We start from the raw sequence: 12,645 nt of genomic DNA, 5'->3' as shown, positions 1-12,645 counted from the left end.
TAATGAGAAATAATTTCGCCTCCAACAGCAGTTCCACTCGAAATGATACTTTTGTCCTGTTTCTTCTTCTTTTGTTCCAAATGACTCCAAAGTAACTAAACACTCAAAAGCAAACATAAAATACATAATTTACAAGGAAACTAGCAAAGAAAGCATAAACAATAGATAAATATAAAGGTGTTTTAGACACCTATCAAATTCCCCCACACTTAGACTTTGCTAGTCCTCGATCAAATCAAACAAAATAATTCTAAACCATACATACAACTCCGTGTCGTCGAGGTTACGGTTACACTTAGCACGTATAACAAGCCTTTGAACCTTTAGGTGTCCCTAGTGGACGAGTTTTAGTCTCGTGAAGGTTTATAAGAGGTGTACCTACAAAACCTTGTACTCCAAATTCCAGCTACATGTGAAGAGTTTATGAACGAACCCAAAATGACTGCAGGAGGAGGTACCTTGATGCAAATCCAATTCGTATACAAATAAACAAAGCTTTACTTAGAAAGTTGAACAAACCACAATACTCGGAATCTAACTAACCACAATCACACATGAATAGATTATGAAGATGGATATAGAGGTAGATGTTTGTGAATGTTGACTAAGTGAACGGTGTTTCCCATATCTGTTTGAAGGTCACCGCCAAGATGAACCTATGACCTAATGGATTGAGATACTGGTCTGAATTCTAATATCAACTCAACTGGCATATACAAGGGAACCAGCAGTCGACAATCTTAATTCTAGATCAACTCAACTGGCATATACAAGGGAACCAGCAGTTGATTTATTTATTGAACAATAATAAATTATTTTCTTTTTCTTTTTTCACTTTTTCTTTTCTCTTTTTTTTTTCTTTTTTTTTAATTGACAACATGATTAGATCTTTTGGATCCAAGAGCATGCTTCTTATCAGCGGATTACATGGTAATTCCCATGGATCCTACGTTCCACGCTTGCTTAGGCGACGGAGACAGGAGAACACACACATATTGCATCAAAGTTTCAATCTTTTTTTTTCTTTTCTTTATATATATATATATTTATATATATACACACACAGATTGGTCTAATTGGTCTGGTATTTTTTAGTAACTCAATCACTCTATTTCATCCTAGTAGTAATAACAATTTGATGTTAGTGACCCACCAAATCACTTAGAGAAACAAAAAGATTGCAAAAATAAAAACAGAAGGCGATATGGTGACATTCCAAGATATGGTAACAACTATCATATTATTCCTAACACATGAGATCTGTCCGTTCTTTTAATTAATGGGTTCCTCAACTCCAGCAATCAAGATGGTTCCATCCACTTATATTGGTAGTGTCATCCTAAAGGCACAAGTTTCTAGATTTCGAAGTTTATAAAGAAATGTTTTTTCTTTTTTCTATTTTTCTATTTTTTTAAAGAAAACAAACTTTAAAAACATATAAATGCTCCCTCACACTTAAACTTTACATTGTCCTCAATGTAAAATTTAGTCATTCAAAGTAAATTTCAAGGTGAGAAATTCTGCAAATGATATGCAAAAACAAAGATAAGATGCTGAAAAATAAAAAGATAAAGATAAAGATACAAAACCGGTGGGTTGCCTCCCACTTAGCGCTTGGTTTAAAGTCGTCAGCCCGACTTTCAACTCCTTTGCGTTCTTAGCCAGCATCAGTTTCCTCCACGGCAAAACATGAGTGCACATCACTAGGGTATCTCATCACCTCAAAGATGTTGAAGCGAACGACCTCTCCATCAAATTCCATTGTCAAGGTACCTTCAAATACATCTATCTTTGTTCTAGCGGTTCTCATAAATGGTCTACCCAACAACAAAGGTGTAGACGAGGATGAGTTTTCATCACTCATATCAAGAACATAGAAGTCCACAGGAAATATAAGCTCATTAACCTGCACCAAAACATTTTCAACAACCCCTTTCCGGTAGACATTAGATCTATCCGCAAGTTGAATAACTATGATAGTACTTTTGAGAGGACCAAGATTTAAAGATTCATAAATTGAAGCAGGCATGACACTAATAGATGCTCCTAAATCTAGCAAAGTTGTTGTAAACCTTGTTTTACCAATTGTGCAAGGTATAATAAAACTGTCGGGGTCTTTCAATTTAGGTGGGAGTTTCTTTTGAAGATATGCCGAAGCACTCTCCCCCACACTCATTACCTCATTACCGGTCAATTTGTGCTTGTTAGTGCACAATTCCTTTAAGAGCTTTGCATAGCGAGGAACCTGCCTTATCGTCTCAATTAATGGAATGTTCACTTCGATCTTCTTGAAGATTTCCCAAATCTCTTTGTCCAACGTCTCCTTAGACTCTGCAAACCTGTTAGGAAAAGGTGGGGGAGTAACATAAGTAGAAACTAGAGGTTTAGAGTTAGAATTTGTTACCGAATCATCCTTTTTAGGGACCGCTTCGTCCATTTCTTTCTCTAAATCACGTTCACGGAACTCCGGTGATGCTGCCGGTTTCTCTACTTGCTTTCCACTTCGTAGTTCAATAGCACTAACATTCTCCCTATGATTCAATGGTTGCGAAGGAAGTTTTCCAGTTGCTTGTGCCTTGAGTTGATTCATATCATTAGCCAATTGACTAACTTGGTTTTGCACATCTCTCATAGCCATCTCAGATTTCTGCTGGAACTGGTTGAACCCTTGCATTGTCTTTGAAATCTCTTGCATACTTTGCATCATAAGAGTAAACTTGTCATCCACACTTGTACCTTGAATTTCTTGTTGTGGTCTTTGCATGAATTGGTACCCTCCTTGTTGATTGAAAGTAGGATTTGCTGCAGCTTACTTGTTGGCGTAGCTGAAATTGGGATGATCACGCCAACCCGGATTGTATGTGCTAGAGTATGGATCATATCTTGGCCTTTGCTGATTTTGGTACATTGCACTTGCTTGCTCAACATCTTCGGTGTATGATGGTATTACAGCCGCTGCTATTTGTTGCATCATCCTTTCCATGTTACCCGTCCTATATTCCAAATGTGAAGAATCACCAACTTCATTTACTTTCCTTACCATTGGTTCACCTCGAGTGTAGAGTTGTTGTGTGTTTGCAGCCATGTTCTCCAACAAGCTTGTAGCTTCAGCAATGGTCTTGTTGGTGAGTGCACCACCACTTGCGGCATCGATCAAATTTCTATCATTAGAAAGCAACCCCTCATAGAAATATTGAATCACAAGTTGATCACTAATTTGGTGGTGTGGACAGCTAGATAAAAGCTTCTTGTAACGCTCCCAATACTCATAGAGGGTCTCCCCCGATACTTGCCTGATACCACAAATCTCCTTGCGAATCACTGCTGCTTTTGATGCTGGAAAATACTTCTCAAGGAACAACTTTTTCATTCCATTCCAAGTGGTTATGCTTCCAAAGGGTAAGCAAAAGAACCACTCTCCTGCAGCATCTATAAGGGAGAAAGGAAACGATGTCATCATAGTCATATCAGCATCTGCGGTTGCTTGCTTCATACTAGTCACAACATGATGGAATTGTTGTAAGTGACGATTAGGATCCTCTCCCGCTAAACCTTTGAATTTGGGCAGCAAGTGAATCAATTGCGGCTTCAACTCAATGATTCCATTCAGCTGAATACATAAAGGTTGTTGGTCAATGTTTGGAGAAGTGAGCTCCTTGAGTGTTTTTGGAGCAGGTGGTCCACCTCCCATTGTGTTGTCTTCCTCTCTGTCCGTGTCCGAGAATTCACTTGGTGTAGAGCTAGGAGGAAATGGAGTATTCACTTCTCAAATGAAGTCTTTTAGTAAAGTGCCCGAACGAAAACGTATACCAATAGGACTTGGTTTGCCTTCTCCAAGCATTCACCAAAGAAATAGTATCTGAAATAAGATTCTCAAGGATTGAATGAATAAACGGAAAATCAAAAATAAAAACAAAAGTAACAACTAAGAATAAAAATAACAACTAAACTTGTCACTGCCTCCCCGGCAACGGCGCCAATTTTCACGAGATGTCAACTCGCAAATAATATTCCTCTAATTTTCTTTACACTAGCAAGTAGTATAATGAAAGCAGGATCGTCCCAAGGGAGGTATGAAGCAAAAGTTGTTATAGAAATATTCTTAGCAAAGAAGATTTTGTTGTATAATTTCTGAAAATCACAAAGTTGTATTCAAATATGAGATGGAATTGATTAAGGATTCATTCTAAACCACGGAACATAAACCAAATTGATATATAACTACGTCTTTCACATTATCTTGTTACTAACAACCCTAGGATAATTAGTACGCTTAACTATCCCGTTATTATCTCCTAAGTTCACCGGATACGGAAGCGCTCGACTACCGGATTCTATTTGTCAAGTTTCCTAGAGGTACGCTTACTAGGTGTGACTTAAACAAATGCTCTAAGTTTTGTGAGATAAGGTTGATCCTAGTGATAAATCCAAAAGCTTGAATTACCTACTAGTGTCAATTTCTACATATGGGTACTTAACAAAGTCCCATCATCAATACCCATATATTACTACTTGTGTTTATCTTTCTAGACAATTACGGGTCGAAGAATTCAAAACTAGTAATAGGATTATCAAATCAACTATTTAATTTCGAACTTAAACAATCAACAAAATAATCCATAAACACTATTCGCATAGTAGAAATCAAACAATAACGAAAACAATGGTGAGAAAACGAGTTATTTCATATCAATTATAGATTCATACTCCGGGCTTTGAAATCGCCCCTAATCAAAAATAGTTTTAGTTACTCATAATAATGGAGTTCATCATCATAATATTTATTAAAATAGATAAGATGAAAAATAAATACGAAAGCAAACCCTAGTTACGACTATTTTCCCGAAAGGCTCTAAGTAGAATATGTGATTTCAAAGTTGTAAAAATCCTCCTTTTTATGTTTCTTCTTAGGCCAAGTCTTCAAAGGTCCAATAGATAGAAGTCCACCAAACCCATGTGTAGAAATACCCATGTGAAAATCTCTGTCCAAAGTTGGTCGCCGGGAAACTGGGATCACCGGCCGGAATCCGGTCACTGTTGCCGGAATTTGTCACCGGAAAATTGTCTCTGGCCACCTGAATAATCAGAAACTGTCACCAAGCAATTGTATACTTCCAGCATCTCAACTCTACCTCTCTGCAGTCCTCATAAATTCACAAAAAAAAACCATTTAAGCCAATCCCCTGTTCTTGCGAAAACATACCCAAAAGTGCGACTCCGAACTCATGTATCCCGCAGCTAACTCTTGCATCTGACACGTTCTACCTTTATGATTCACTGAAATATTATGATTCATGCTTCAAGTTCCGAAATCCGACAACCGGAACTAGTGCCACCAGCACACCATTGTCACTGCGTTTTCGCGCTGTTTCCTGCGGAACTGGTTCAGTGATTACAAGCAAGTCCCTTGCTGTAGCTGCCTTCATCTCTTTTATAGCTCCAATTCATGCCTTTCAGCTCTGTACTTCTGCGACCAATCTTCCTTCCGTGTTTTAGCTTCAATCAAGCAGCATATCAACTGCATTACAAACCCATTCTGCAGCTTAACTTCTCTGAATTTGGCCAGCTTAACCACCCCTTCACTTCTCATTGTCTGTCACTTCCATTTGCAGCAGCACTCCACTCCAGCAACCAAGACATTCAGCTGCATCATACCTTGCCTAACTGCATCCACTTCAGGCACTTCAGCCAATCCAAACAACCTTCTCATCTTCAACAGTTACAGCATCAGATCCCCTTTCTCAACTATAAACCACCATAATCCATCCACCTGAACTGCAACACTGCTTCTTTTGTAATTTCAGTACCACCATTTGAGCTTCGCTTCAGCTGCAATGTTGCTATTTCAATGCCAATTGCAACAGCTACAACTCAGCTCACAGCTTCCATTTTATTCCATACACATGAGCAATACCTCCCTGTAAATCTGAGTAACACCCATCCATCAATTTCAGCTTCACCTCGAGCCATTATCAATCCACTTGAGCACCAACAGATTGCAGCTAGCTCCTGCAATCAGTTCTAACTTCAATTCATAGCACTTCTCTGTGAAATCAGTCTCTCCTAACCATCAGTTGTACAGCCTGAGCACCAACAACAACACAACATAACTGCAATCCCATCTACATCACCCGTTACTCAGCTGTAGCTCCAGAGATGCTCTTGACCACAATACCTAGCTGCAATGCATTCTTTGAACCACAATTAGCTAACTGCACCTGCAATTTGTACATTCTCAGCATTGAGTACCAGCAACAACAGCAGCTCCAACAACAACAGCATCAATTCCATTTCTTCCTTGTTCCTTCAACTTAACAGCATCACAGTAGGCATCAGCAGCTCATCCCTGTCCTAGGAATACATCTAAAGCATTCATTCAACACCCATCTCAGTCATACCACCATTGCCAGACTCATGTTACCCTCAGCTAACAAACATCTTATACCCATGACAATCACCAGCATCAATAAATCGCAGCAAACCCATCTTAATTCTTACCATGATTTCTTCATTTTGGTACTCAATTTCTTCCATTCTCAAACCCTAACTCTGATTTTGACTGAGAAGAACAGCCCAAATCACATTCCAAAATCAGTGAATCCATCGATCTCTTCAGACCCAACGTCTTCTAATTAAACACCAGCAACATCATCTTTTGGATCTTTCAACAGCAAACTCAATTCCTCTCTGAATCTCGCCCTTTCTCTGATTTTTAGATGCCACCATTCACACAGACAGAGAAAATAATGAGAGAAACGATTTCTCTCTGAATCTTAAGTTTTGTGTAGGAATTGAGGTTGGATTTAACCACCCCAGCTCTGAGAACCCCAAAGTGTAGGCACCCAGCAATTGGATTTAGGCCACCAAATGGCAATCCCTTATCCTCCACTTTGCTCCCAGCAGTGCTTGCATACGGACCAACGCTTTCGCCCTTCTTCGAAATCTTACACCAACAGCAGTCGCCTTTTATTTCTCAGAACCACTTCTTCTCTTCAATGTCTTTGCATCACCAAAGTTGTCATGTTTTTCAGGCGGAATTCGTATCACTAAAGCCGACATGCTTTTCGGATAGAGATGAAGAAATAAGTAAATAATGAGAAATAATTTCGCCTCCAACAGCAGTTCCACTCGAAATGATACTTTTGTCCTGTTTCTTCTTCTTTTGTTCCAAATGACTCCAAAGTACCCAAACACTCAAAAGCAAACATAAAATACATAATTTACAAGAAAACTAGCAAAGAAAGCATAAACAATAGATAAATATAAAGGTGTTTTAGATACCTATCATTAGACAATGAGTCTAAGTTTAATTTTCGTCCATGGGTGTCAATTCCTTCTTATATTTCACAATTGACAACTTTCAATGCTGGAGAAAGTATTACTTTGAAATCTGGTGCAGATCTGAGTGATGGCGAGAGATCTTTTATGCTGAGTTGCACTCCTGGTTACTTAATATCAACGATATATGGATACCTTTTAGTAGAAGAATACAACATCGATAGAGCATCTCGAAAAAAGGGAATGGATCCGTGTGTTCCGACTCTTCGAAGGAGAAAACCATCGGTTGAACAACTTAAGACCCGCTTAGACCGTACGCATGTGGAAGGAAGAAATTACTGGTTCCGCTTGCTCTGATCGAATTACATACGTAACTCCAGGTTACATAAATTTCTGGGATCAACAATTTGAGCGTTTGCATGATTCATGATGGCTGTCCAGCCTTTGGTGAAAGATCCTCCTTCTGTTGAGATGATTTCTACTCGACCAAGACTGAAGTATCTCTCCGGCGATAAGCGAAAGACATCTCCAGGGTGTTCACAAGTATGTATCCTTCTTATAATCTTCATAAGGACATGGTAATTGTATCTTGATTATTTCATCAAATTTTTTACAGGACGGTCGTATCGTGAGATCTCGAATTGATGTAGACTTCTCGGAAACGGAAGCAATTATTCACGACGGAGAAGGAAGGAGCAAAAATTATAAGATGTTGCCTAACACCATAAAGTCCTCGAATTTAATAGAAGAGACAACCGCGCGGATGAGACTCCTCAAACGAGCAAACTGCTTAACCTCAAACAGATGCACTGCACGGGAGTGCTTTGAGTTAGAGAGATCAATCTGTAGGACTCCGGCCTAAACTAAGTCAATGGTCGTTCCAGAGTCAATTCGGTCACAAGAGAGGATGGGTCGATTTGTAGGAGGGAAGCTGAGAAATGTGTGAGATCAATGGTGATCAAGGATTGTGAATGTGTGTAAGATTTCTGCAAGTTTTCTGCGAACAGTTGAGTTCGAATAAGTTCTGGTTGATTGATCGAATTCTTGAGAGTGATTGCTCGGATCAGAATTCTTCTCCTGTTTCAATCATGGGTTCAGAGACTTATTTATATTGCAAGAAGTAGTAGACACATTGATCCCAGTAATTGTGACGGCTACTGAAGTCAAAGAGTGAGAAAGTGGAAATCGTGTTAAAACCAGTTACTCATCGTGCAGAGACTTGGTTGATTGTCCACCCACTACTTCGTTAACTCCTTCAACCGCTTGCACGACTTAGTCACATTCTCATCGTGGATAAACACATGTGCCGTAGGCCGCCGGACCAAAATCATAGTTAATATCCCCCATGTGACACAATTGATGTCTCGTGGAATCTACAAAGCAGACGTGTATCTAGTTAGTCAGTTGTTGACTTGATGAGACGACGAGTCTTTGTATTACTGAGTTGAACATGATTTACAAATGTTTTAGGACTCATGAATTGAACATGTCTGTTGAGACAGAGGTATAATTGTCGAATGAATGTTGATAGTTAAGGTGAGAAAATATTGCTCACTCGATGAACTGTAGAATATTGATAGTTGAACCAATATTTCTAGTCTGAGCAAATATTGCTCATCTGAGAAAATATTGCTCGTTTGATGAATTCTTTGGTAGCGGGACTAAATAAAATATTAATTTAAGATATTGGAAACTGGACCGAGTATAATAATTGAAGTGTTGATTACGGGATCAACATAAAATTATTAGTGTTTGAATCTGGAACTATGAACCTTGGATTCGAAACCCTGATTTTGATCAATTGATGATTAATTGATGATTTATTGAAAATCAACCACAGAGTAAAGGAAGGATCAGCTACATGGGATGATGGGCCAATCATGTAGCACCCAGATGCTCGAGTGGGCAAATACCAAAGTCTCTTGAAGACAAGTTGGTGAAAAGATGATTAAATGCTGGTTCAATCATTTATTAAAATGGTGCTCGTCTAAGCGTTAGGCAATAAAACCTAATTATGAAGAAATGAGGGACCGACCAAGGGGTCGTGGAACCGTCCCTGGTTGGTCATGGGACCGACTGACGATCGTTTGATGAAATTCCAAGTTGTTTAGAAGAGTTTGAACCTAATGTGAAGGTCATATCCTCATGTCACCATAGTGTCCATGCCTCAGTCTTGAGAATTTTGATATTTTCTGATGCGCATTTGAGCAACATTTGAGAAAAATATGAAGAAATTAGGGTTTTGCTCAAACTGAGGAACTTCATAAGATGAAGAAAATAATCTAGAATACAAAACAAATCTTGGCTAAGTTAGGCTAGATAAAGAGCGGCCGAGATTTGTCTAGGAGGGATAAATCTACGACCGTGGTTTTTTCACCTAACCATTATAAATACTTTATTAATTAATGTCCAATTAATTTCTCATGATGAATGATTAATAAATTTTTCATGATAAATGTTCATTTAATGAATCTAATAAATACATATTTTTATTAATAAATAAGTTTATTAAAAACTATATATATATATATATATTGATCGGTAAAGAATTTGGTGTTGGCGAGTTTCGAACTCAAGTAACTGGTATTATCACCCAATGACTTTACCACTGTTCTACAATGACCCCGGTTAAAAATTATATTAATAACTTTTAATGGTGTTAGTGAAAGAAGCAGTGAGTGGTGGAAACAGTGGCGAGTATTTGTGAGTGGTGGAGGTGATAACATCACTGGTGGTGGAAAAAATAGTGGGCGTGGCTGGTTTTTACGTACGGTGGTGGATTTTAGTGAATAGTAGTGGACAATAATAACTTTGTGTCTTTACAAAATGGGAAACATTTTATTGTCATAGATGTAGTTGGCTGTTTTAGCACAACTGGTAAGGACAAGACACAAATATTTTGAGGAGGATAGTAAATCATATAAGACAATATGATCATGACCGCTGGATCACCCAAATGGGATCCCAGCTATTTATAGTACCCGATCGAATAAATCTCGGTTTTTAGTATTAAAATAAAATTGATTACATTTCCAGAATACAAAACAAAGTTTGGACAAGTTAGGCTAGATAAAGAACGATCAATTTATACTTGCAGAATATAAATCTACTGCTATAAATGATCACATTTAATTAAAATTTAATAATAAACGTTCAATTGATATTTCACGATAAATGTTTCTTTAATTAATCAAATGAATATATTTTTATTGATACATAATAAATTTATTTGATATTAACCATATCAATAAGCATTAATGGTGATTGTGATGGTGGGCAGTGGTGGGGATAGTGGTGGCGGGTGTTGGTGAGATTGGTGGAGTGGTGACGATAATGTGGTGGTGGAAGAAGTAGTGGTAGTAGGGTGAGAAAAGGGGTCCTAAGATAGGTAAATTAAGCATTAATGATGGTTTTGATGGTGGGTGGTGGTGATGGATCGGCGGTGGGGATAATGGTGGTGGGTATTGGTGAGAATGGTGGAGTGGTGACGATAATGTGGTGGTGGAAGAAGTAGTAGTAGGGTGAGAAAATGTGTCCTAAGATAGGTAAATTATTTAGTCGCCCTTGGCTAATTTTTCTTTGTTTTGTTTTAATTTGATTTTAGTTTTCAAATTACTTTTTTTATTTATTTTTTAAAATTAAAACAATTTTTAAAGGACAAATTTTTCCAAAAAAGATGTTGTGATTTTAAGATTTTCCGAGTAGGGGGCAGGAAGAAGATGTTGTGATTTTAAGTAAATGACACTACACGCGAATTAATTGTAATCGGTTCAGTTTCTCACATCTCTCTTTATTCCCCTTTTTTGTCATGGTTTCTGTTTCTGTCATTATTTATCCCCTGCTTTCATGGGATTATGCAAGGCTACCCATGAATTAGTTGTAATCGATTCAGTTTCTCACATCTCTCTTATTCCCCTTTTTTGTCATGATTTCTGTTTTTTTCATTTCTCCCCAACTTCGTGTAATTAAGCATGCTTGAGAAATAGTTCATGATAATGGGTAAAGAGACAAGAAAACAAATGGATCAAGAATTAAATATTATTATAAATTTTAGAAAAATGAATAAACACAAATCTATGTAAGTTGGGAACCCAGCAATTTGTATCAAAGAGAAAAATTAAATTCTAATGCTAACAGATTTTGCAAGATTAATCTAATTGATTTTAAAGTAATTTTAGGTGTTTTTACCCTTTGATGATATTTTTTGAAGTAGTGAACGAAGTAATGTTCTACTACCCATAGGATTTGCTCTAACGATTAACTATGTTTGTCCCAAAGGGTTGTATGACTTGCATACACAATATTAAAAGATTCGAGGATAAGGACATGTTTATTAACCAACTCCTCAAAACATTTAGACCTGGATCGGTCGGTTCAATTCTTCTCAGACAATTACTATGAATCGATGGATACATTTGAAACACATATCCTTGCTCGTGCCGTCACGGCACGGGTTGAGACCTAGTAATAATAATAATATAAGGAATTACAACGTGTGGTACCGGCCATGGATAAGGCATGGACGGCCGGCTAATGAGCCCGGTCCCATGACACCTTTCCTAATTGTATATTATTTTCATGATGTGAAAGAAATATCATGAAATTAAGGAGTTTGTTGAAACGAAGGAGTTTCCAAGAGATGAAGGACAAAAAAATAATAATAATTAAAAAAAAGGTCGCAAGGTGTGGGACCGGCCATGGCTAGGGCATGGACGGCCGGCTAGTGACCCGGTCCCGTGACACCTTTCCTAATTTTATATTGTTTCCTTGATGTGAAGGAAATATCATGAAACTGGGGAGTTTCATAAGATGAGGGAAATAATAATAATAAATTAATAAGGAATTACAAGGTATGGGGCCGACCATGGATAAGGCATGGCCGGCCGGCTAATGAGCCCGGTCCAGTGATACCTTTCCTAATTTTATATTATTTCCTTGGTGTGAAGGAAACACCATGAAACTGAGGAGTTTCCTTAAAACGAAGGAGTTTGTTCAAACGAAGGAATTTTCATGAGATCAAGGAAAATAATAAAATATGGGAAGAGGAGTGGGTCCAGACACGGCGACATGTTCGGCCGGCCGGTGGGCTTAATCCCTTAGCGCCTCAATTAATATTTTTTTGTCATTATTTTCTTTCCTATTTTGCATAGGTTCATCGTTCCTTCGTATTTTTTTGAATGCTCGTTCGTGCATTCAGGTGCTTGTTAGTGCATTATTGCTGAGTACACTTGCACCATTTTGTCGGGTCTTATTCGATAGTGGCTCAGATGCCCGTACGTTGAATATTTATTACTAACCCATGGAATATTGCTGGGAAAAGCCATGAATTGAAGTAATGAAATATTATGAAGAACATAGAATATTTTC

General features: G+C 38.0%; 2 protein-coding genes across 2 annotated transcripts; both read right to left on the bottom strand.

Moving 5' to 3' along the window:
* Nucleotides 1-1,657: 1,657 nt before the first annotated feature.
* On the bottom strand, nucleotides 1,658-2,764 carry LOC113312168. Its single transcript, XM_026560922.1, has 2 exons — nucleotides 2,214-2,764; nucleotides 1,658-2,072 (listed from the first exon to the last, which is right to left on the bottom strand). Exons 1-2 carry the CDS (start codon nucleotides 2,762-2,764, stop codon nucleotides 1,658-1,660), a joined length of 966 nt encoding a protein of 321 aa, XP_026416707.1.
* Nucleotides 2,765-2,809: 45 nt separating this feature from the next.
* LOC113312167 lies at nucleotides 2,810-3,691 on the bottom strand. Its single transcript, XM_026560921.1, has one exon. It carries the CDS (start codon nucleotides 3,689-3,691, stop codon nucleotides 2,810-2,812), a length of 882 nt encoding a protein of 293 aa, XP_026416706.1.
* Between the last annotated feature and the right edge of the window lie 8,954 nt (nucleotides 3,692-12,645).

This window comes from Papaver somniferum, chromosome 9, assembly GCF_003573695.1.
Source record: "Papaver somniferum cultivar HN1 chromosome 9, ASM357369v1, whole genome shotgun sequence".
NCBI classification, from domain to species: domain Eukaryota; kingdom Viridiplantae; phylum Streptophyta; class Magnoliopsida; order Ranunculales; family Papaveraceae; genus Papaver; species Papaver somniferum.
Note: the sequence above shows the minus strand (reverse complement) of the source record. Positions and strands in the feature narration are given on the sequence as shown.

Excerpts from the sequence above, each read along its gene's own strand:
- LOC113312168 (XM_026560922.1), bottom strand. The coding sequence starts at position 2,764 with ATGCAAAGACCACAACAAGAAATTCAAGGTACAAGTGTGGATGACAAG. Across the intron at positions 2,073-2,213 it reads GCAAAGCTCTTAAAGGAATT|GTTTACAACAACTTTGCTAG; the intron begins GTGCACTAACAA and ends TGGTAAAACAAG.
- LOC113312167 (XM_026560921.1), bottom strand. The coding sequence starts at position 3,691 with ATGGGAGGTGGACCACCTGCTCCAAAAACACTCAAGGAGCTCACTTCT.